Source organism: Diadema antillarum, unplaced genomic scaffold (genome assembly GCF_040938485.1).
Source record: "Diadema antillarum isolate AM-2024a unplaced genomic scaffold, OU_Dant_1.0 seq00000531_RagTag, whole genome shotgun sequence".
In the NCBI taxonomy this organism is placed as follows: domain Eukaryota; kingdom Metazoa; phylum Echinodermata; class Echinoidea; order Diadematoida; family Diadematidae; genus Diadema; species Diadema antillarum.
This window is the reverse complement of record NW_027271482.1, coordinates 1,526,354-1,553,008: the sequence shown is the minus strand read 5'-3', so window position 1 is coordinate 1,553,008 and position 26,655 is coordinate 1,526,354. Positions and strand designations below refer to the sequence as shown.

At 36.8% G+C, this 26,655-nt stretch overlaps 1 protein-coding gene across 1 annotated transcript in view; it reads left to right on the top strand.

Moving 5' to 3' along the window:
- LOC139734526 (wee1-like protein kinase 2) overlaps positions 1–26,655 on the top strand; it is a 233,965-nt gene that overhangs the window by 141,404 nt on the left and 65,906 nt on the right. Inside the window, exon 3 of the mRNA XM_071645302.1 lies at positions 1,214–1,383. Within this exon, the coding sequence (XP_071501403.1) occupies positions 1,214–1,383 (170 nt within the window). The remainder of the gene's footprint in view (positions 1–1,213; positions 1,384–26,655) is intronic.

The following is a 26,655-nucleotide window of genomic DNA, read 5'->3' as shown; positions in this document are numbered from 1 at the left end:
AATACAGTTTGCTATGGCGGCCATTTTGAAATTCAAAATGGCGGCTGAAGACGTCGGAAAAAATGGAACCAAAGTTTTTTGGATTCAGCACCCCCAAATTGACAAAGTTAGCCAAAAAAAAAATCAATTTTGGCACAAAAATCTCACGGGATTACATAGTAGCCTCTACTATTTCCACAGTTTTACTTTTACAAGAAAATTACACAATGTGTCACTATGCTACGCGGTGTCCACCAAATGTCACAAAAAAGGACACCGCAAAGCATCATGATACATTTTGTGATTTTCTTTTAAAATTAAAACTGTGTACAGGAAATTTGAGATATTTAGCTATCTCATTCATATCTTGTAAATATGCATATTGCATCAAATTTTGGTCAAGCTAATTGCCATAATTTGTCTCTTAGGACCAAATTTTAAAATATCACGATGCTACAGGGACACGTCACGATGCTACTGGACACTGTTACATATTGTTTAATAACTTCATCAAAATTGAGTCTGAATGGCACAAAATTTCCAGGAAAATGTGTGGCCTCAATGCAAATGTAAAGCCTACAAACAGTAAATGTATAGCATAATTAATATTGAGTTATGCTGAAATGTATTTTTTAAATATCACGATGCTACATGGACACTGCCCCAACTTCATGGAATTACCCATAAGGGTCAAAAGTCAATAGAAATTCTCAAATCCCCCAAAACATGTACCTGTACTCTTAGACAATATAGCAAACCTAGTTCAAGGAAAGTGAACATTGAACACATTTGTGACAAGCTTGTCATTTCAGTATTTTGCCAGTTATATGAAACTGTCATCACACATTATGAAGACATTATACTATACACCTATTAGGAGAATCATGCATTATGGCGGAGGCATACCAGTCGCCATAGCAACATTTCTAGTTTTACTGTGTTTCTGGGTATCTCGGCCCTTTCAAAACCTATTTTTATCAAATAAACTTTGAATTCCTCTTAGAATTGTATGCTTTGTTGTAAACATTTCATAAGATGTTTCTCATCTCACAAAAAGTTAAAAGCTCAATCCTCATCTCAACTTATACTACAGCTGTATACCATCCCTTTAAAGTCATTATTGGACTGTTCTTTTTATGCCTCTGCCAGGAAGTGTCACAAGCATTATTATTTTGACAATTGCATTGATTTTACGTACATCCTCTTCCTTTACTTCTTTCTTTTTCCACAACAGAGGATAGCCCTATGTGACAGTGGGATTTCACGGTATGAGGCCGAGTTTGTGGAGGTTTGTAAGATTGGATCAGGGGAGTTTGGTTCTGTCTACAAATGCATCAACAAGCTGGATGGGTGTCTCTATGCAGTCAAAAAGTCCAAGCGACCCATTGCTGGATCAGCATTTGAGTGAGTACCTCCATCCTTCAAGGACTTGCACACACTGGGCCGTATGCATAAAAAGTACAATCGCTTGCAAGCTATTGCTTCAAGCACAAGCACAAGCTCATCAAGCAAAAGATCAAACTCAAGCAATTGTTAAAATCTATATGCATATTTATAAACCTTTTGCTTGTACTTGAACCTTTTGCTTGCGATTTCAACAAAAAGGGACATCATGCCTGTGCTAACACAAGAACAAAGGCAGGTTTTATGGGATGTATTTGGAAGGGCATGTGTGTGCAGAACATATCCTGACATAGCAGAAGTGCTATAACATGACACTCATAAATGCACACAGACACACACACACATGCACACACGCACACATCTATACCAGGGCTCGACACTAAAGGTGGCCCAGGGCCACCAAAAATGAAAGTCGGGCCACCAAATTTCAAAAAAGGGCAAAATTGGTGGCCCGCCTCGGGCCACCACAATTTTTTGAAAAGTATGTCAATAAATTCGGAACTTTTTGCGCCAGAAATTAGCAATTAAATTTGTTTAAAGGATGGATGAAAAGGACTGAATGAGTGCCTGAGAGTGAGTGTTGCAAGTTTAATTTATGAGTAGATACATGTATGTCCAACTTTTGATTCTTACTTTCATAAAACTTAAATATTTGACTCATTAAAAAAAAAAACAGGACTTTTAATGTTTTTTATTGGGGTTTTTTCGGGACACCAAATTTTTCTCTCGGGCCACCAAAAATTTGAAATTTAGGATTTTGGTGGCCCCATCGGGCCACCAAACAAAAAAGTTAGTGTCGAGCCATGTCTATACACAAACACCTAGGCCCGAATTCACGAAGGTGGTACAAATGAAACCATGGTTTAAACCATGGACAAAAACCGTGGAGCGCCAAGTGTCGCATGGAATATTTCGTTACGAAATCAGTCATTTCGTTGATGAAATGATTATTTTGCAACAGAATGACAACATTTTGTAACTAAATGAACATTTCGTCCATGAAATGATAATTTTGTTTACAAAACGGTCATTTTGTCAACGAAATGACCAATTTTGTAACGAAATATTCCATGCGACACTTGGTGCTCCATGGTTTAAACCATGGTTTCATTTGTACCACCTTTGTGAATTCGGGCCCTAGTGGCTGATTTCCATCACTTCCTCAAATGCTGCTGCCTTGATTTTCGCGTGACGGGACGGACTTCAACCGCCTTTGAGAAGATTACCTAAAAAATAAAATCTATTAGATCTAGATGTTTCTCTATTTGTGCAAGTAATGTATGGAACATTGACAAACAAACACCACATGACATGGCCTGTGTTGCTCATTAACTTTGACCTAATTCTCCTTTGAATTTTCTTCATGAAAACCAGTGATTTTTTTCAGTCTGTCCAGTTGCGCTGATAAAATTTGTTGCCATGAAAACAAAACAGATGTCGATCTTGTCTATATTGCAGTGTGATGCCTTAATGTAAGCTTGACACATTCGAAATGATATATGGCTTCTAACACTGAAACTTTTAGTTAAAAAAAAAAAAAATCAAATTCTGTCCCGTCGTGCTCCCTTGATTTTTGGATCAGACCCTGCATTCATTTTTAAGCAGATCACTGAGCAATTGCTTGTTTTTATGCATACAGATTCAAGCAAAAGGCTAGCACAAGCAATTGCTATATCTTTTATTATACACACAGCCCCTTTATCCTGCTAAGGATGTTCAGTCTCACAATTTCATGTTTATCCTACCTGACAAAGCCATTTTTGGCATAAATGTACCATTAACAGGTTTTTGCCACAAAAAAAATTGAATAATGTGATCCAAGAGTCTGGAATGATCTTCTAAATTACATCACTATTATTCACTCCCTCCTTATATTCAAAAGCAAATACAAATCTTTAGTATTAAGAAGGTACGACATTGAATTGATTTCATCTGCTACATGCTGATAACAAGACTGTTTTTTTCATTCTTTGGCATTAAGGCAGGTGTAGTTCAGTTTGACATTTTCACTTGTTTGACATTTTTTCTTTGTACATTGAAGTAAAGTGCAGATGTTGCTTTTACTTTTCTTCTTTTTCCATCTTTAGTTTTTCTTTGTCATTCAATTCAATTCAAGTTTATTTCACACCTTTGAAAAAAATGAACAAAAAAAAGTACAACATATAAATCACGGTAACAATATACAGTTGTATAATGTAACTTGTATGTAGTGTTTTTTTGCCTCCGCCACGAAGTGGTGCCAGAGGCATTATGTTTTTGGGTTGTCCGTCCGTCCGTAATGAATTTTGTGGACAGGGTAACTATCAAAACCTTTTGAGGTATCCTAATGAAACTTGGCATGTATATATATTAGGAGGTGAAGTTGTGCCTATCAACTTTTGGGTGCACATGCTCAAGGTCAAGGTCAAATGCTTAAAATTTCACTTTTTCCCCCATATCTATGCAATGCCTGAAGATATTTTCTTGAAACTTAGTGTATACATGTATTACCCAATTAAGATTCTCTGGTGACAGTTTGGGGTCATGAGGTCAAAAGGTCAAAGGTCAAAAGGTCAAGTAAAATGTTAAAATTGCACTTTTTTCTCTGTATCTTGGAAATTGTTCAAGGTATCTTCATGGAACAAAGTATATATGCATGTACTGACTGGCAGTGGTTATCTAGGGAATTTGGGGTTCATGTGGTCAAAGGTCAGGGGTCAAAGGTCAAGGGCAATACTTCAAAATTTTGCTATTTTCCTTATATTTGTGCAATGCCAGCAGGATTATTTTTTTAAAAACTTGATGGATGCATGTGTAACCCACTAGAGATTCTCTGGGATTTTCTTTTTTTTGCCAATAAGGTCAAAGGTCAAAAGGTCAAAGATCAAGTGAAAGTGCTGAACTTACTTCTTTCTCCATATCTCGGAAGTGGCTCATGTTATCTTTAAACTTAGTACATATTTATGTATGTTCTGCCTGACATTGATTCTCTTATGAATCAAAGGCCAGATGAAAATTATAACAATTTACTGTTCAATACTGAAATTGCACTTTTTCTCCATACAATTTATACCTTGACAATTACTCAAGTGCGTAAACTTATGAAAGGGTCAAAGTCGAAGTTAAAGTTCTTAAATCCCCAAATACATGCTCTCCTATTCATCCAATTAAACATCTATAGGTCAAGGAAGGTGAACATTCGGTACATTTGTGACAAACATGTCATTTTAATATTTTGCCAATTTTGTGAAAATGTAATCACACATTGTCCACATGTACTATAGACCTATTAGGAGAATCATGCATTATGGCGGAGGCATACCAGTCGCCATAGCGACATTTCTAGTTGTTTTTGTCGAGCCCACTGGAGGTGAGGGGAGACTAAGGGATCGGGGCCCCGTTTTATCAAGATAAAGTTAGCGTCGATTGTGAAATCAACTATAACCTTGATCAACTTAAAGTCGGCTATAACTGTCAATCAACTTTAAGTTTCCGTTTTACGAAGAGACTTAATAGTCGATTATAGTTATAGCTGATCACCATGACTTAATTATTGATTTAGTCAAAACAGAAAACACAGGACGAGGCTGGTTTCCGGTACTGTCTGCTTAAAAACAGTACAATACATAAAGCAACTATATGGACTAAAACAAACAACAAAAACACGAATGTACATAATGTTTTCCACGGCCATGGAAGCGTAGTCTGCTAGTGCGCCGCAGTATGATTAGCGCTACAGCCGCTGAATTAGAAGTATGTTTGCAACAGAACCGCAAAATACGCCGTTTTGCATTGTATTGACGAAAGTAGGTCGATAGATCTAGCACATCTCGAGCTTAACAAAAATCTGCGTACGTGCGTACCGTGAAGATACTGCACACTACGTAGGATCTTAGATCTAACGGTAGTATTCATTGACATGGATAAATAACTGACACAGAGGATTTCTGCAATGGGACTGTCCAAGGTATGTATTGTTTCAAGTCTTGTGTGTTTTGTGTAGGATTATGGAAATTGTGAGAGTGTGGTGAGTAGCTTTCTTTTACCTCTACAGCGCAGATCGGCTTTGTAAAGAATAGATCGTGAGTCTACATGTCGAAATTCTAGACCTAGTAGACGCTCTAGTCTACAGTACAGTGAAACGACCCCGCTGTAACATTACTTAGGCCTAACTGGTTAGATAGATCTTACTGTCGTACTTGGTGCTATAGAATTAAAGTCTTTACTTTCTGTATAGGCCTACTAAACTATTTAGTAGTATCTATTGACGAACTAGTTCTACGTAGGCCTACACACGTCAGAAATCACTGGTTTCCTCGCATATTCTTTGGCAAGATATGCATGGCACACAGACGCAGTTCCAGTGCTCGGTTTCTTGCCCTTGCTGGCGATGGCCAAGTCGCCGGGCGCGCAGGGTGGGATTGAGACTGCTCTCTAGGTGTTTGCGTGCAGCAGTCGCGTAAGCAGTGTATGCCGATCGTGAATTTCATGCAAGGAAAAGACCATAACTAGATGAAAGAAACGTAAGTAAATGTTAGAGAAAGTGAGCAGTTAACAGACAAACATTTGTGACAAGATCACAGCTAGACTAGGAAAGTGTGACAGTCATCTTTCTTTTGTAAATTGTCTTACAATTGAGTCTACCTACATGTAGACTGTCTCTACTTATAGATGATTTTTTATCAACTATAAAGTTATCGTGGATTTGGAGTGGTTGATTTGGCTGGAAATTAAAGTTGATTTCAACTTTGGGTCTCTTGATAAAACAGACTTGAAGTTGATTTGGAAGTTAATCATTGATTAATGGACTTAGAGTTGATTTGAGAGGACTTAGAGTTGACTTAAAATTACTTTTATCTTTTGATAAAACGGGGCCCAGGTCGCCTGCCGCGTCCGTCCGCCCGTAATGCTACAAAAACTTGAATAACTCTCTACTGAGGACTTCAATTTCAATCAAACTTGGAGGGAAGAGTGGTTATACAAAGTGACACATTTTACCAAACATGAAGGTCACAGGCAGGGGTCAATGAACTTTAGGGCCCAATGTTACGTTTTTACGGCGTGTTTCGATTATGGCTCATAGCTTTTGATGTACATGTCCGTTTGTGACCAAACTTGGATGGTAGATGTCCCTTGAGGAGTTCAAGGTCCGCACAAGGTCACAAAGGTCACAGATAGGGGTCAATGAATTTCCAGGAGTTAGAAAAGCATTAATTTCTCGCCAGAAAATGAAGTACGCGTGGCGGAAAAGTGCCGCCAGGTTGTTTGAAATATTTACGCGTGGTGGCTCAAACTGAACACGTCGGGTCGTCGGGGGAAGAAACGGCGCTTACACACCGACATGCGCGTGCGCGAGTAACATGCAAAAAAAATAAAAATAAATAAAAAAGAGAAAGGGACAAAATTGGTGCGACATCGCGCTGTCGATGCTGTGTTATAACGTTACAGCTTCGTAGCTAAAAAATGTTACGTAAAGTGTCCGAAATCATCCCTCCATTTGTAACAGATCACATGCAGGGCTCGACATTAACGGTGGCCCGGGGACACCAAAATTTCAGAAATGAAGATTTTGGTGGCCCATAAAAGTTGGATGTTTGCCTTTACTTTTGGAAATGAACAGCGGTAACAATCGGCTCCATACGATGCTAAAATAACTGTCGAATGTTTGCTTTCAAATTTCGAAATGAATAACAGTAACATTTAGTTGCGTTCAATGGTAAAATTATTGTTTGATATTTGTTTAGACGTTCGGAAATGAATAACAATAATTGTATTCAGCTCCGTATGATGACAAAATAAATGCCGGATGTTTGTTTTCACGTTCGAAAGTAAATAACAATAAAATTTAGCTCCGGAGGATGCTAAAATAAATGTCGAATGATCCCTTTGACGTTCGGAAATGAATAACAATATTATTCAACTCCGTACGATGATAAAATAAATGTCTGATGTTTGCTTCTATGTTTGAAAGTAAATAACAATAACTTTCAGCTCCGGAAGATGCTAAGATAAACGTCAGATGATTGCCTTTACGTTCGGAAGTGAATAGCAGTAATATTCTGCTCCATACAATGCTAAAATATCTGTCGGATGTTTGCTTTTAAATTTCGAAATGAATAATAGTAACATTTAGTTGCGTTTGATGGTATTAATGTTTGATGTTTGCTTTGACGTTCGGAAATGAATAACAATTGTATTTAACTCGGTGCGATGATAAAATAAATTCCGGATGTTTGTTTTTACGTTCGAAAGTAAATGACAATAAAATTTACTTCCGGAAGATGCTAAAATAAGTGTTGAATGATCCCTTTGACGGGAAATGAATAACAATACTATTCAACTCCGTACGATGATAAAATAAATGTCTGATGTTTGCTTTTATGTTCGAAAGTAAATAACAATAACTTTCAGCTCCGCAAGATGCTAAAATAAATGTCAGATGATTTCTTTTCCATACGTTCGGAAGTGAATAGCAGTAATATTCTGCTCCATACGATGCTAAAATAACTGTCGGGTGTTTGCTTTTAAATTTCGAAATGAATAACAGTAACGTTCAGCTGCGTTTGATGATAAAGTAAATATCCGATATCTGCCTTGACGTTCAAAAATGAAAAACAGTATAACATTAGGCTCTGTACGATGCTAAAAATTGTCAGATGAGTCATTTCACTTTCGGAAGTGGACAGCAGTAACATTCCGCTCCGTACAATAATGAAATAAATGTCGGATGTTTGCTTTTAAATATGGAAATGAATAACGGTAATATTCTTGTCCGTACGATGCTAAAATAAATAACAGATTGTTGCTTTTACATTTGGAAATGATTGACGGTATCAATCGGCTCAGTTAGATGCTAAAATAAATAGCGGATGTTTGCTTTCACGTTCGGAACTGAATAAGGATAACGTTCAGCTCCGTAAGATGCTAAAATGAATGTCGGTTGTTTGCTTTTACATTTGAAAATGATTAACGGTAAAACATTCGGCTCCGTAAGGTGCTAATACTAGTAAATGTTGAATGATTGCTTTTACAATCAGAAATGAATAATGGTAACTTTCGGCTCTTTACAATGCTAAAACAAATGTCGGATGTTTACTAATGTCTGCAAATTTGCTCCCACTTTCTCATTTAAAACGTAAGTTTTGACCACCTAAATATGCATTAACTTTTATGATAATCTATAAGCCTATGTTATGCTAAATCTTAGAACTCAGAATAACGGTAAGATGATTTAATTTTCTATTTATTTATTTTAGACATGGGTACCTGTATCACTTCAGTAATACTTTATATTTATTTTTCTAACGAACCGGTATCGCACTACAACGCTGCGTTAGCTTAGCTCCTCGTCGCTGAAAATGTGACTTATATAGTCTGTGAAATCATCTTTTCTTTTATGACAATAGTGGATACCTATCACTTAATAAAGTATATTGGTTTACATCACTATTTTACATTTTCTTTTGCGTTTCTTTGCAGGATTGCGCTGATTTGAAGAAAAAAAGAAAAGACGATAATATTGGTGCAACTGTAACGAAGTGTCAAACCGCCATAAAAGCTGCATTTACGTTAACTTCGCGTTGCTGAAAATGTGACTAAAAGTCTTCGTAATTATCTTTCCTTTGATGCAATATTATCGATACTTGTCACGTAATATAGTGCAAGTTTGCATCGCTTTCATCCATTATTTTTGTGCGTTTCTTTCTCTATTTCAAGTCTCACATTATTAAGAAGAAAAAAATGAGCAAAGAAAGAAGTTTTAAAAAAGAAAAGAAAAAGAAGAAAATATTGATGCAACTATAACAAAACGGCATCGCGGTATCAAAGCTGCTTTTATAGCTTAACTTTGCGGTGCTGAAAATGTGACTTCCAGCGTCCGAAAGTATGTTTTCTTTCATCATACAGTGACATAATTGTTGTTATTCATCATGTAACTAAAGTGAAGGTTTGCATCTTTGCACTATTTCCTTTCGTCTCACTTTTATTTTGTTCTCTTCTTTAAAAAAATCACGCTTTTTAGACGAATGTGGAAAGAAAACGAAGATGAAGAAGAAAAAAATTAGTGCAACTATCGTAACGAAGCAGCATCCATCATACTCTATCAACGCTGCATTTAGTTTTTGTTAACTAAACGTCTGTGTGAAGTGACTCAAGTGTCCAAAATTCTTTTCTTTCATGACATGATTGTTGATATTTATCACTTAACTAAAGCATATATTTCAATCGCATTTATACAATTTCTTTAGCTTTTTTTTTGTCAAGAGTCGCGCAATTTAAAAGAAAAAAATAACAGCAAGAAAAGATTAAAAGAAAGTATTAGTAGAACAAACTGAGCGCAGAGTCAGCGACCTCACACTAAATGTGACTTTAAAGATATCTCCGAAATTATCTATTCTTTTATGACAATATTGTGGATACTTTTCACTGAATAAAGTGAGGGTTTGCATCACTTTCATACTTTCTTTTGCGTTTCTTTTTTTTTTACTTCAAGGATTACACTGATTTGAAGAAAAACAGAAAAAGAAGAAAATATCGGTGCAACAAGATAACAGAAGCCCGGCATCCCGCTATATGAAAGCTGCGTTTTAGCTTCCTTGCGTTGCTGAGAATGTGACTTAGAGTTCATTCTATTTTATCATTCAAGAATTGCGAAATTTAACAGAAAAGAAAAAGCAAGAAAATGATTAGAAAGAAGAAAGTATGAGTGGAACGAACTGATCGCAGAGTCAGTGACATCACACTATCAATGCTTTATGTCACTAAAATGTGGCATTAAGAGTTCGAATTATCATTTCGATTATAGTCGTTAGTACTTATCAAGTAATAAAGGTTAGGTTTGCATCGCATTTTATCCTTTCGTCTATTTTTATGCCTCCGCCACGAAGTGGTGCCGGAGGCAATATGTTTTCGGGTTGTCCGTCCGTCCGCCCGCATTCGTTTACGCGATAATTATAACTTGAGTAATATTGACTGGAATTTTACCAAACTTGGTCCAAGTATAAAGTATGATGGGGCAATTACTTGATTAGATTTTAGGTGAATGGTATGATGGAACAATTACTTGATTAGTTTTTTAGTGAAATCGGACAGAGGTCAAAGGTCAAAGATCAAGGTCAAATCCTAAAATTTATATGTTTACATGATAACTCAAAACTGGATGAAGCAGCTTTCACCAAACTTGGTCCAGGGATGATGTATGATGGGGCAATTAGTTGAGTAGATTTTAGTGACATTGGCAAGAGGTCAAATGTCAAAAAGGTCAAGGTCAAATGCTAAAAATGTTGCTATTTCCCCCATATCTATGCAATGCCCAAAGGTATTTTCTTGAAACTTAAGAGTAGACATGTACTACTGCGTAAAGATTCTCCAGAGAGAGTTTCATGTCATAAGGTCAAAGGTCAAAAGGTCAAAGGTTAGGTGAAGATGTTACAATTTCACTTTTCTCGCAAATGGTTCAATGTATTTTCATGGAACTTGGTACATACACATGTACTGACTGGCAGGGATTATCTAGGGAACTTTATGGGGTCATGGGTCAGTAGTCAGGGGGTCAAAAGTCAAGGTCAACTACTCAAAATTTTACTATTTCCCTCATGTACTAGTATACATGCTTGCATTATTAGTTTTAAAACCTAATATATACATGTATTACCTAATGGAGATTCTCTGGGAAATTTCCAGCCAGAAGGTCAAAGGTCAAAGGTCAAAGGTTAAGGGTCAAAGGACAGGTTTAAATGCAAAAAAAAATGCTATTTTGTACAGTAATTACACTCTTTCTTCATATCTTGAGAATTACTCAATGCATAAACTTATAAAAGGGTCGGTCAGAAGTCAAGTAAAATTCCTCAATTCTCCAAATATATGTACCTGCATTCTTAGACAATTTTAGCAAACCCAGTTCAAGGAAAGTGAACATTCAAGATATTTCTGACAAACCTGTCATTTCACTATTTTGCCAGTTTATGTCAAACTGTCATCACACATTGTGAAGACATTGTACTATACACCTATTGGGAGAATCATGCATTATGGCGGAGGCATCAGCTGCTATAGCGACATTTCTAGTTCCCTTTTTATATCATAGTATACTCCAAAGATCATGCAATTTAGGAGAACATGGAAAGAAAAGGAAGAAGAGAAAAAAATAGTGCAACTATAACGAAGCGGTATCTGCAACTATCAACGCTGCATAATAATCTATTATGCGTCGCTGTGAAGTAGAAATTCATCAACGGTCTGGTGCATATTTTGGGTGGAACATTCGGAAAATATTCAATGAAATAAGTAAGAAGACACGTCAATGCAAAAATAAAGGAAGTCTTTATTACTGTTGCGTGATTTTTTTTTCTTTTTTAATGTTTACGTGTCGATGTGCACTGCAGGTGAAAGGCTTTTGAACTTTGTTTCCCGTCTATCGTCATCGTGGAAACTCAATATAGATGATCTAGGTCTGATACACCGTTGTAGAACAAAATACTTGATTATTATAACAAACTATTTTCACAGGTCCCAATCAATTATTTCCGTTGTGTTGTATCACTTATTGACTACTAATAAAAAGAAGAAATTGTCTTCTTCACAAGGATCTCGTCACCATACCGAGTTTCACTGTATTTATTTTCGTGTGGCGTTCGGTGCTGCGAACTTCGGTTTACTACTTTATTTTTGTCATTTTTCATACCTCTCATTTGGTAATATTTCTTTCATTAATATTACTGTCTTTATTCGTTCTCTTTATATTCCGTAAGTATCTAAAAGTAATTCAAACTTTCACATTTTCGTAACGGCGATCTCACCGCTTCGCTGCAGTATTTTCGAAGGAAGTTTCATGGCACTGGCAGCCACTTTGGTGTGCTGTGTGTTAGTTTTATAGTTATTGTGGTGTCGGGGAGGTTGTTGGGATTTCGTAGTTTGTTCGCTAGCCTAAGGTGTTTAAAATCTTGAAGTGATGATGGTTGTCGTGTTTCTCAATGTTATAGGAATAGGTAAAAATGATTCTGAGTGATGGTGATTATAATTAGGGCCCACCGATGCTGGTGTAAAAGACAGCTTGTTGCGAATGCTGAGCATACGTGTATAGTAGTCCTTCATCTTATTTCATGTCTCCCTCTTTTACTCTATTTCCCCCCTCCCATGAAGGATGAAAATAAAAATTATATATGTCTATCTCACAACAAAAAGAACCACGTGCCAGCAACCTTCATAAAGTTAAATCTAATCGTTGATTGCCAGCAAAGAATAAGGGGAAATACGACAATAAATAGAAGCGAAAAGATTTTATGCAGTCTCTTCGGATCAAAGACACTTGACATCCGTCCCCCCCCCCCCCTTGCGGAAATTTCCACAAAACCAGGTGCCAGACGCAGGTGCCAGACCAAAGAATGCGCGCACTAGAATTCTGTTAATAAACAGAGTGTAAATACCCTGGAAGTATCGATCAAAGAAGTAGCTCTTGAGTAGAATTAAAGGAATCATTTTATGATTCTATTAATATAGTCTTTCTTTTGGCCCATAGTAGAAACATCGAACAGTCGATCATAGTCCGGGATAATAGTGTATACTTGATTATTTTAGATGTTCCTGAACTATAGAAAGGGATTGATTAATCACTCGATTTATGCAATCACAGAAAGACAATAATTATGAAAGGACACGTCTTGTTTGCAGACACAGATTCACTACGATTATGTGATATGCAGCCACTACCCAGTTAGACAGTAAACTCACGACAATTTCAAGCTCATTAAAACTGCGTATTACGTTTCAAAGTTTGAAAGAACTTCACCTATGAACTGTGACGGTCCACTATATATACAAAGATGATTTGGCTATCAACATTCGTTCGTTTCTTGTTTTGTTATGTCTTGTCTGTTTGTTTGTTTGTTTTTTGTTTGGTTTTGTTTTTGTTTTTGCTCGTACAAGACATGACGATTTCTTCGTATTGAATGTAAACTGTTACCGCAATCAAGCCATTAAGCGCAACTGCGGCGCATTTCATCCATTGAACTTGCAGTAGCCTCAAACAAGGCAAGAGCACATGGCACGTGTTTCGCACATTCACACACAGGGTGACATTTAGCAATCATCGTTATGGCGGACTGTCTGATTTCAATCATGGGAAAAGAAACTGGAATACTTGGGAAAATGATGATGTTTAAAATCAAATGAAATGAAAAAGCCTGTAAAAATGTATGGCTATGTCACGGCTCCACTCTAACTTTTATTTTAATGGCCCGATCGGGCCACCAAAATCATTGATTTTTATTTTTTGGTGGCCCGAAAGTAAAATCTGGTGGCCCGAAAAAAAAAAAAATCAAGAAAAATAGAAGAACTAAATCGGTCATACTAAACATAGAAAAATAAATATTAAGCATTACTAAAATGATACAGGTACCCATGTCTAAAATAAATAAATAAATAGAAAATTCAATCATCTTACCGTTATTCTGAGTCCTAAGATTTAGCATAACATAGGCGAATGCGTCCGGCATGGAGGCATTCTCTACTTCATTCCCGGACGCACGCATTCTGCCTGCACTGAGAATGCCCTATTGTTACTCCCCTCAGCCTTGTGAATAGAGGCATTCCGTCGTATTCCGAGAATGGGGATTATAAAATCCTCTATTCAAGGCGTCCGGAATGCGTCTGAGAATGCAGATGCGTTACTGAAACCATTCATTCACGAAGAATAATAGCGGCTTCGTGCACCTCTACTATTGTCTTTGACCTTCAAAAGAACGACACGCAGCCCTGTCGCGTTGTGAGAAAGAAAAGCCGCGCCATATATACACGTTGTATTTCAGTTTCAGTGTGAAAAAAAAAAATGAATAAAAGTGTCTCTGGAAAAGGATTTCTAACACAGAGATTTTGTTTTGGTTCGATTTTTCTGTTTGTTGGTTAGTTTGTTTTTTTACGACATAATACTCATTGCCTAAAGTTGCGTTTCGTACCGCAGTTCGATACATTCGTATTTTTTTCTTGCCAGATTGAGACTCCAACCCTGTTGCTAGGAGGTACCTACCAGGTATACCGTCAGGGCTCGATACTAGCGGTGGCCCGGGGCCACCAAAAAATGCACGTCGGGCACCAAAATTTCAGATATGAAGATTTTGGTGGACCAATCGGGCCACCAAGAAAAGTCGGATGTTTGCCTTTACTTTTGGAAATGAACAGCGGTAACAATCGACTCCGTAAGATGCTAAAATAAATGTCGGATATTTGTTTTTATTTTTGGGAAATGAATAACGGTAATATTTGACTTTGTATGATACTAAAATAAATGTCGGGTGTTTGCTTATACTTTTGGAAATGAATACAGTAAGATTCAGCTTCCTACGGTGCTAAAATTTATGTCAGATATTTGATTTTGCGTTCGGAAATGAATAAAGATAACATTCCGCTCTGGTAGATGCTGAAATAAATGTCGCATGTTTGCTTTGACGTTCGGAAATGAATAATAAAAAATTTTCAACTCCGTACGATGATAAAATGAATGCCGGATGTTTGCTTTTACGTTCGAAAGTAAATAGCAATAACAGTCAGCTCCGGAAGATGCTAAAATAAATGTTGAATGATCCCTTTGACGTTCGGAAATGAATAACAATAATATTCAACTCTGTACGACGATGAAATGAATGTCTGATGTTTGCTTTTATGTTCGAATCTAAGTAGCAATAACATTTACCTCCGAAAGATAGTAAAATAGATGTCAGATATTTGTTTTTAATTTTGGGAAATGAATAACGGTAATATTCGACTTTGTATGATACTAAAATGAATGTCAGATGTTTTCTTATACTTTTGGAAATGAATAACGGTAAGATTCAGCTCCGTATGGTGCTAAAATTAATGTTGAGTATTTGATTTTGCGTTGGGAAATGAATAAGGATATCATTCGGCTGTGGAAGATGCTGAAATAAATATCGCACGTTTGCTTTGACGTTCGGAAATGAATAATGGTATTGAACTCCGTACGATGGTAAAATAAATGCTGGATGTTTGCTTTTACGTCCGAAAGTAAAAAAGTGGCAATAACAGTCAGCTCCGGAAGATGCTAAAATAAATGTCAAATGATCCCTTTGACGTTTGGCAATGAATAACAATAATATCCAACTCCGTACGATGATGAAATAAATGTCTAATGTGTGCTTTTATGTTCGAATCTAAATAGCAATAACATTTAGCTCCGAGTGATGCTAAAATATATGTCGGATATTTGCTTTGACGTTCGGAAATGAATAACAATGATATTCAACTCCGTACGATGATTTAAAATGTCGGATGTTTGCATTTACTTTCGAAAGTCATAGCAATAACATTCGGCTCCGGAAGATGCCAAAATAAATGTCAGATGATTGCTTTTACGTTTGGGAGTGAATAGCAGTAAAATTCTGCTCCATAATGATGCTGAAATAAATGTCGGATACTTGCTTTTACATCATCTCACAATGAATAAAAGTAATGTTTAGCTGCGTTTGATGGTAAAGTAAATGTGTGATGTCTGCCTTGACGTTCAAAAATGAAAAACAGTAACATTCGGCTGCGTGCGATGCTAGAATGATTGTCAGATGATTAATTTCACTTTCGGAAGTGGACAGCAGTAACATTCGACTCCGTACGATAATAGAATAAATGTCGGATGTTTGCTTTTGTATAGATCTGGAATATGAATAACAGTAATATTCTGCTCCATACGATGCTAGAATGAATAACAGATTGTTGCTTTTACATTTTGGATATGATTAACGGTATCAATCGGCTCAGTTAGATGCTAAAATAAATAGCGGATGTTTGCTTTCACGTTCGGAAATGAATAAGGATAATATTCAGCTCCGTAAAATGCTGAAACGAATGTCAGTTGAAAATGATTAACGGTAGCATTCAGCTCCGTAAGGTGCTAAAATACTAGTAAATGTTGGACGATTGCTTTTACAATCAGAAATGAATAACGGTAACTTCGGCTCTTTACACTGGTGCTAAAACAAATGTCGGATGTTTACAAATGTCTGCAAATGCTCCTACTTTCACATTTCAAACGTAAAATTTCATCACCTATAAATAGGCATCAACTTTTATAACAATCTATAAGCCTATTTTCTAAATCTTAGAACTCAGAATAACAGTAAGATGATTGAATTTTCTATTCATTTACTTTAGACATGGGTACCTGTATCACTTCAGTAATACTGAATATCTATTTCTGTATGTTTAGTAGGACCGATTTAGTTTGTATGTTTTTCTTGATTTTTTTTTCGGACCACCAAAAAATAAAATTCAATGATTTTGGTGGCCCGATTGGGCCACCAAAAATAAAAGTTGTGTGGAGCCCTGCTATTCCTATCATTGCATATGTCAGTGAGGGCTTCAGAATATTGCGCAATACCCGAGCAGGACCTCTGATCAGGGAGATGTAGTAAACAAACGATTAAATATAATATTGTTTGATACAGGGCACAATCACACCGCAACTTTTCTGACACTTCGTAATATGATTGAATTGAGTATTAAATACATATTTATGAACTCGCAAGCTCTCTACTTTGAAGATTTTAGAAAGTGATACAAAGTTGTATTTCTACTCCCGGTGTCATTCTTCATTTGTGTAATTGGTATGTTGAAGAACAATTTTTCCAAGGTCATGTGTATAGACCTGACATGCGAGAGATCAAGTCTGCAAAGCATTTGCCTCAGAAGCGCTAGTGACAATTATGAAAAGGTGTATTCTGAATGAAAGAACTCGGACAACGCTATTCGCGCCTCGATATATCTGAATAAACCACGTAAAATGACTCCTTGAATACAGGAAAGATTATCTTCTGCTATAAGGGCTGATTATCAAGCACGAGTAACCATTATCCTTGCTTCACTATTGATAATAGGAATCGGCGATTAAAAGTGACGAAGTCCTGAAGCGAAACTGTGGGAGGTTCGGCATTATATCAGCTACTTTGTAAAGATTGTTTAGTTCATTTTGTGTAATGTTTGTCCACGACAATGAAAACCACAGTCAGGAACGCTAACGCAGCTCTCCTGGCTTAATCTTTCACACGCTAATAGGCCTAGTTGCTAAATCGACTTAATTAAATGGCAGACATCGTGGGATTCCCCTTTTTTTGGGGGGGGTTCTTTCTTCTTTCTTTCTTTTTTTTTTTTGATCCAGATGGTGTTAAACACGCAATTTAACTACCTTCTCATGACTGTGCATTTTGTTTGCCGATACCTATAGTAGTTCTCTTTTCTCTTCTGAATTCTCACTTGTGTTCGACACGTGGAGCACGCAACGCAGTCACCTGCCTGTGGTGTGCCCAGGGTCTTCGACTTGAGCTAGCGTCAAAACATTGTTTCCCTGTTCATTCCCCCAGGCCCCAGAAATGCCTGCGCGCGTGGCATAAGTCTCTACTCTACCCCCTCCCCTTCCTCAAAGTCTGGCACCTTGCCAGCCATCGTGGGATTTTTTTTTTCTTTCTTTCTTTCTTTTTTTTTTGTCCAGATGGTATTTAAACACGCAGTCATACTACTACAGTGCACTCCCGTGACAACTAACACGGTTATAACGAAATATCGCTATAACGAAGTAAAACCTCTCGTCCCAAAATTATCGCCATTAATGTCTATGGTACAAAATCCATTTATAACGAACACGGTTAATAGCGAAATTTTTGTTATCAAACGAAGTCTTTTCCAAGCGCCACTGACAAAGAAAAACAAAAGAAATGTGCTCCGTTATAACGAATATGCAGATCGCTTTCGAAAATACGTAACGGAACAATCATTTAGCGTCTCTGCATGAGCGAATGCTTCACATCACAGCATGTTTGCTCCGTGTGTCATGCAGTTTCCGATGGGAACTTGTGTTATTGTAATACAATAATCTGAAATTAACTAAGGTTCGTTTTATCGTTTAAATGGTTCTTTATTACAAAACACACAGATTCTGATACACCTAAATGTCCATTCGGAAAGGAAATAGGGTTTGTTATTACGAACATGTTGGCGTTATTCCAAACATTTGTTATTAATATAAGGTTCTTTAATCCGACGAAGAAACATGATTCGTAATACGACGGTTCGTTAGCCCGAAAATGATAGGAATTCCAAACATTCATTAATCAGAACATTGAAAAAAAAGTTTCGTTAATCCGACAGTGAAAAAGGTGAGCGAACTGTCCAATAACAAAACTTCAGATAACTGAACCTCCGAAATGATCAACCTTTGTCATTTCTTTTTATTAACATACCTTCTTTGGAATATCAAACTTCATTTCATGTTCGGATTTAAAAAAACAAAAACAAACTTCGGAACAACAAACCTTTGGAATAGTGATCCTTTCTCATTTCTTGAATCATAAACCTTCGGAATGACGAACCTCATTCATTTTCCGATCAACGAACCTTCGGAAAACGAATAATATATCCATGGACTTAAGGGAAAATGAATCTTCAGGAGAGTGATGCTTCAAATGAACAAACCTTCAGAATCCTCGAAATGGCGAAACTTCAGAATAAGGAGCCTTCGGAGCAAGGAGCTTTAGTAAGAAATGAAACTGGAATAGCGAACTGTAATCGAATCCTAAACCGTCATTTTCTATACATGCGTGACAATACAAACAACTTTCTTTTAAATGTAATATTCAAACGAAATTAAAAATGTACCGTCCCATTTCGCATAGTTTTCAAGTGTATGATGAGTATTCAACGAACAGAATATGATAAACCGGTATGCGAGGTTTCCTTGTTTTCGTTATAAGTTTGCCCTATATATTGTATTTGTTTGGTTGTAACGAAAGAAAACTGCCGGTCCCGAGCATTTCGTTACAACGGGAGTGGGTTTACAGCTCGTTATTCCGAAGGCTTGTTTAGTCCGAAGGTTCGTTATTCCGAAGATTTGTTATTCCGAAGGTTCGTTAATCCGAAAATGTGATGAAGTTTGTAACTCCGAAGGTTCGTTAATCTAAAAAATGAAACAAAGCTCGTTATTCCGAAGGTTCGTTACGGGCCCTTAATTTCGGATCAATGAACCTTTGGAAAAACGAACCCTATTTCATTTTCGGATTAACACACCTTTGGAATAACGAACCCTATTTTCATTTTCGGATTAACGAACCTTCGGAAAAATGCCACAAATGTTAGGATTAACGAACCCTTTTTCATTTTCGAATTAACGAACCTTCGAAATAACGAACAGCAACTACGGGAGTGCACTGTAGTACCTTCTCCGGACTGCGCGTTTTGTTTACGGGCAGTTCTTTTTTCCTCTTTCGTGAATTCTTACCTGTGCTCTACACACTGTGTGTAGAGCACACACGAGTCACCTGGAGGCAACTTACACTATGCGAGCAGAAAACAACAGGTACTGTAGTTTCTTCTGCTACAGCTACTTTTATCGTCAAAAATTACTCGACCTTGTCACCGCACCTCAAAACAAGAGAGGGGCTTGACGGCCATAAGAGAAGGTACACACTTTTGACCACTGCAGGGGGCATGACGGTCGAATGAAAAAGGTCAGGTCAGTTTATGGCCTCGAGAATATAATTTTTTTCTGTGGGGCATCACAGCCAACCAAAGAGGCATCGAAAAAATGGCTATCAATAGTCGTCAATTAGATTCGAGCCCTGCAACTTGCATGAATAAAGATATAGCATATCAGTTGTCTTTCATTCTGGAAAAAATTGTCTCCCATGCATGAATCTCAGTTACTGTTACTTTTTAGATTGCGAAAAATAAATTGCTAAACTTAATGATCATAAAGAGAGGAATATCCTTTGTGCACAAAAATACAGAATACAGAAATGTTTAGAAATAAACATGAAACAGAAACAGGCATTTCCTCACCCTCAATAATAAATTAGATTGATATGCAACTGTTTTGGTAAACATTATTATTCCAAAATTCCGTCAACCAGAAAATGAAACTCGGGTGCTTGTATAAACCCAAATATGAAATATGACGTTTTTCCTTAAAGTTATATACCTAACATTTAAAAGAAAAAAAAATGTCATTCCGAAAGTTTGTCAATTCAAAACGAAAGAAATGTCCACTACACTATTCAAATATTTGTTAGTATGCCATATAAAGCAACTGATGCATAATAGATGCTGTTAACGGTTAAACACGAATGTGATGATCAATAACCAATAAGTTTAAGATATTGGGTCTTTATACGCTACTTAGTATACTCTGTAGTGTTACAAATTGTATGAGAAAAATACTTATCACAGTTATGATGAACCCAAAATTGAGTTTTAGGATCTACAACATTAGCGCGGCATGAGCTGGTGAGCATGCTGGAAAAGGCCAACAAGCAAATACATGTAGTCACTGTGGACGCATCTATCATCTAATGTGCCCAATAACTCAGAATGTTCTGGCAGATATTGGTGGATTAACAGGTGGCAAACCATGACGCAGCCGACACACAATGCACCGACTTTGCAGCGGTACGGCCACAAACGCAACGAAGTTTACATTCGGGCTGCCGCATTGGTCGGCATGAGTGATGGTTAGTCATGTCCTGTGATTGGATAATTGTCTCACACACCCACACCATCGCCTTGTAATGTATTCCATAGCGCATAAACGACTTCACTATTAAGTGCAGGGGAAAAAAAGAAAAACGAATTGTGAGCTTGAATAACAAAACCTGAACTACGAAAGCAATGTTTTCTTCTTTTCTTTCTTTCTTTATTAATTAGAATGTGAGATGACATCAGTGGCGTAGTTAACTTTCGATTTTGATATTTACAAATGTATAAGGATGTGGAATTGGGTCGTGGTAATATCGTGGTAAAACTAAGAGTCAGTAGAGTCCTCAAAGATACAGACATAACTGAATTCCACTTTACGCGACTTTAACACATTTTGACAGAGTGCATCATTTTTGTGCACATGAATATCGAATTTGATTTCCCCTACATAAGATATTCACGCTTCTGAGACCATTTCCCCTTCAGTCTTTCACTCTCTGCCACTTTTTTTCTGTTTTGTTGTTTTGTTGCTCCTTTGTATCTCTCAAACCAAAATGCGACAATGGTAAAAATGCACATATTGTAGCGACAACAAATGAGTACTCCGGTACCAGTAACAGACTGCGTGATAACCGGAATTTCATTTGAAGATTTGAGAAAACGAAAGCACTATCAGTGGCGTTTTATGCTGGAGTGACTAAGACTAAAACGCACTTGTTAATCAAGTACAGTCAACCTCGCATGGTGAAGAAAATGGTTCGATGTACGCAAACTTCGAGGTCCGCATACGTCGAATTTTCTTCAACTTATCCGACGTTTATCGATGTTCAACATGGTATCTGTTATAATGCCTAACGATTGTTTGCATGCATGTCAATTGGAATTGAATCGGCTTTTATATGAATGAATTAAATGAAAATCGAAACTGAAAACAACATTTCAGAAAAAGAGATTTTGGTGGCCCGATTGGGCCACCAAAAAAAGTCGGATGTTTGCCTTTACTTTTGAAAATGAACAGCGGTAACAATCGGCTCCATCAGATGCTAAAATAAATGTAAGATGTTTGCTTTTAATTTTGGAAATGAATAATGTTTATATTCGACTCGGTATGATACTAAAATAAATGTCGGATGTTCGCTTATACTTTTGGAAATGAATAACGGTAAGATTCAGCTCCGTACGGTGCTAAAATTAATGCAGATATGTGATTTTGCGTTCGGAAATATTAAGGATAACATTCGGCTCCGAAAGATGCTGAAATAAATGTCGAATATTTGCTTTGACGTTATGAAATGAAAACAATAATATTCAACTCCGTACGATGATAAAATAAATGTCGGATGTTTGCTTTTATGTTCGAAAGTAAATAGCAATAACATTCAGCTCCGGTAAATGCTAAAATAAATGTCGAATGATCCCTTTGACGTTCGGAAATGAATACCAATAATATTTAACTCCGTACGATGATTAAATAAATGTTGGATGTTTGCTTATACTTTCGCAAGTAAATAGCAATAACATTCGGCTCCGGAAGATGCTAAAATAAATGTCAGATGATTGCTTTTACGTTCGGAAGTGAATAGCAGTAGGCCCTAATATTGTACTCCATAAGATGCTAAAATAAATGTCAGATGTTTGCTTTTGAATTTCGAAATGAATAACAGTAACATTCAGCTGCGTTCGATGGTGAAATTAATGTTTGATATTTGTTTCGACGTTTGGAAATGAGTAACAATAATATTCTACTCCGTACGATGACGTAGTGACGTAGAATGCATTTGTATTGTAGCAGCAGCACTGATTTTCATATTTTTATTCCTATCAGTTCAATTCTATTTGATCCAAATCCGGTTAATTTCACATGATCGGCATTTGATGACAATTTACGGAACTGTGCAATATTATCGGAGACAACATGCTTATGATTTTTTTTAATCAATGATTCGAGTCCTGATCGCAATAGGCATGACAATACAAGTTTCATCTGTGTTTAGAGACATTGGCCGTGTGATGTTTGGATTCTCATTTAGAAAAGGGAGTCATATCTGCCATCTTTGGTACCAAATTCTGTATACACTGAATAACGAAGATACAGCAGCGAATACATATGACCTTTGACCCACCTTTACACTTCCAAGATGGCATCTGAGGAAAAAGTGGTTATTTTGTGAAATGATTCTTGCGACATCGTCTAGATACGTGTGCAAAATATGGCAAAGATAGGACAGGTATTCACCAAGATACAAAATGCAACATTTTTGACCTTTGACCCTTATTTACATACCCAAGATATTGTCCAATCAAGTAGTTGTTATTTCATGAAATAATGTATGTGACGTGAACTAAACATGTGCAAAATATGGGGGTGATCTGTAGGGCGTGCTTTTCTTGAGTTATTGCAAAGAAAGTTGCAGAAAGAAAGAACTATCTGAATCCATCGAAGATAAGCTTTAATTTCAACCAAGATTTTTAACGTGATTCCAACATCGTATGAAAAAACGAAGGGCACATAATGATAGCGCAAAGTCTCAGCTACAACATATTAAAATCTGGGAGAAATTTACCGAAGGGTAAGTGAGCTAGTGCTCGATAAAGACAATCGTGTCAATTTTCACATTTAAAAAAAATCCCTCTCATAGAGATAACACTTCATAACGAAGATACAGAAAGAAGTTCATATGACATTTGACCCCAATTTGCACAGACAAGATGGCATCTGAGCAAAAAGTAGTTATTTTGTGAAATGATCCTTGTAACATGGTCTTTACGTGTGCAAAATATGGGAAAGATAGGACATGTAGTCACCAAGATACAGGATGAAACATCTATGACCTTTGACCCTAATTTACATACCTAAGATGGCGTCTGATCAAGTAGTTGTTATTTTATGAAATAATGTTCATGACATGAACTAAACATGTGCAAAATATGGTGGTTATAGGGTATGTTTTTCTTGAGTTATTGCACATAAATTTGCAAAAAGAAAGAAATATTTCAATACATCGAAGATAAACTTTAATTTCAAGTAAGTTTTTTGACGTGATCCCGACATCGTATGAAAAAACAAAGGGCACACTGACGATAGCGCAAAGTCTCAGCTACAACATATCAAAATCTTGGAGAAATTCACCGAAGCATATTGAGCTAGTGCTCGATAAAGATAGTAATGTCAATTTTCATTTCCATAAAAACTGCACCCCCATAGAGATTACACGTAAACTGGTCAAATTTGACAAGGTTACATTCAATCCATTTTTACGAGGTAATGCCGTCATCCAATCATAATTATGTTTTCACATTTATGAAAGAACATTTCGTAAGCTACAACATATTGAAATTTGGGTGAAAATTGGCAAAGGAAAGTGAGATACGCTCGAGTAAACTTGAAATTTGATGACATCATTTTGAAAATTTACTTTTTTTACTTTATTGAGAAATTTGATATCTTTTAATCATTTTGTCAGCATCGCCAACCCATGAAATGACATGTACAACTCATCAGCTTTCAGGATATGTCAAGAAAATGGGGGGTCACCGTCCATCCTGACGAGTAAAATCCGATTTAAAATTGGCGGTTTTTTGGCATAGTTGCACTGTGTATCCCCATTGATGCACGCGCGGAATTTTGAATTTGACAGGCCGGTATGACGTCATATTGAGTCGGATCGACTTGAAACTTGGTAGAAATATTCCTTGACATTTTGGACATGCGATCCGTGTGAAAAAACTGAAAATTTCTATTGCATATGAGCTGTGTGTGCGAATATGTGCGCGCGTACGCGTCCGTCCAGTAGAATCCGCTTGACTTAAAATATATGTGACGTAAATTTCATTGAAGAATTCCATTCTATTAATGAGATATGCATGAAAATGTGTTTTCATATAATGACGTCATAGTGACGTCACGGTCGACTGATCACTGTTTCACTTGATCTGTCGTCTTTGGGACATGATACATATATGGTATAAGTTTGACATTCATAGGCAATGCACTTTCTGAGCTAACCTCTGCACAATTTTTGAGGAGAAAGAAATAAAGAAAGATTCCGTACAGAAACAATAGATGATCCGAGAGGATACTCGGATCACCTAACTAAACTAAACTAAAACTAAAACAAACAAACAAAGGAACATGTGCTAGCTGAATATTAAATGGGCTCACAAACTCTTTTGTTGTACACATGAATATTGTCACTGGAGGCAAGTATCTACTGAGCTGAGCCTCTATCGCTGTGTACATCTTAATTCGAGTTTTATTGCGAAACAAGCACATATACGCGAAGTTAGTAACGGCAATGCACAAAACACAAATCTCTTGAGAGCTTTTGAAAGAGCGGGATCCGAAACATGGACCCGTTTCTAGACACTGTACGTTTTAAATTTGATATGAAAAAAACAGACGCATATTCCCCAAAGTGCATGCAACTTTGCGATTTAAATTGAAGTGCGTTGCTGTGAAGATATGCGTGTGAATTCGTATGATTCTGTCGAGATAATTTTTCAGTGCCGACTGAGTTGAAAGAGGATGTGTGATTTTCCTTCCCTAAGTCGCCATATTTTTATTTGTTTTGCTTACATTTCTATTGCCATACCTGAAAATGAATTGTGCTCGCGCTCCGATTCGCAACATTACCACTCTGTGATGTACGGCACGGGCCAGTCTGAAATAAAAACAAGAAAAATTGTTAATCCGGAAACGACATCTTTCGGATTACTAACCTTCGTAAAGATAAATATCTTTCCATCGTCGGACTTATTTAACTTTGGACTGCGATTTAAACCTTCGGAATAGCGAACTACAGTAACAATAATTTGCTACTATTTTTTTCATCGACATTTCGTGAAGCACGATGCGTTTCGGTAGTTTGAAACGTGTTAATGTTGCGATGTCTTTCCCCTGCTAGTGCAGACTAAGTTCGGTCACGGCGAAAGTTCCGTTACGAAATAAAAAATGATTCAAGTCTTTTCAACAATAACACACTTTGGTTTATAGTTTTTATGCGTTTAAACGCAGTTTTTAGTTTCGTACAAAAACCGCAAGTCTTTTCTGCAACGCTCTTGCGTTTTAGATACAGCGTTGCTTGTGATTTGATGGACTTGCATTTGACTATTAGAATTGCGTTTAGACGCAATTGAGTTTAAGTTTCTTACAATTTTCTAGTGTCGGATGATTATGAAATGCAAGTCTTTTCAGCGTTCCGTGTTTGATGGACTTGCATTTGATTTTGGGGGTTGCGTTTAATTTTTAATTTTGCGTAAGAAGTAAAAAATAATGCAGGTCTTTTCAACAATAACTCACTTCCGTAGATGTTTAGAGATGCGTTTAAATGCAGTTTCTTATAATTTCGTACAAAAAGGATGTCTTTTCTGCAATGCTCTTGCGTTTAAATACAGCGTCGCGTGTGATTTGATGGACTTGCATTGGATTTTTAGAATCGCGTTGAAACGCAACTGAGTTTTAAAGAAGTTCCCTACAATTTTCAAGTTTCGTATGATTATCAAACGCAAGTCTATTCAGCGTTCCGCGTGATGACATGGACTTGCAATTACATTTGATTTTCAGAGCTGCGTTTAATTTTTAATTTTGCATACGAAAAAACAAACAAAATAATGCAAGACTTTTCAACAATAACGCACCTCCATAGATGTTAAGAGATGCTTTTAAACGCAGTTTCTCTATAGTTTCTTACGAAAACCTCAAGTCTTCCCTGCAACGTTCTTGCGTTTGAATAGAGCGTTGCGCGTGATTGATGGACTTCATTTGATTTTTAGAGTTGCGTTTCAACGCAATTGAGTTTCAGGTTCGTACAACTATTTTCTAGTTTCATA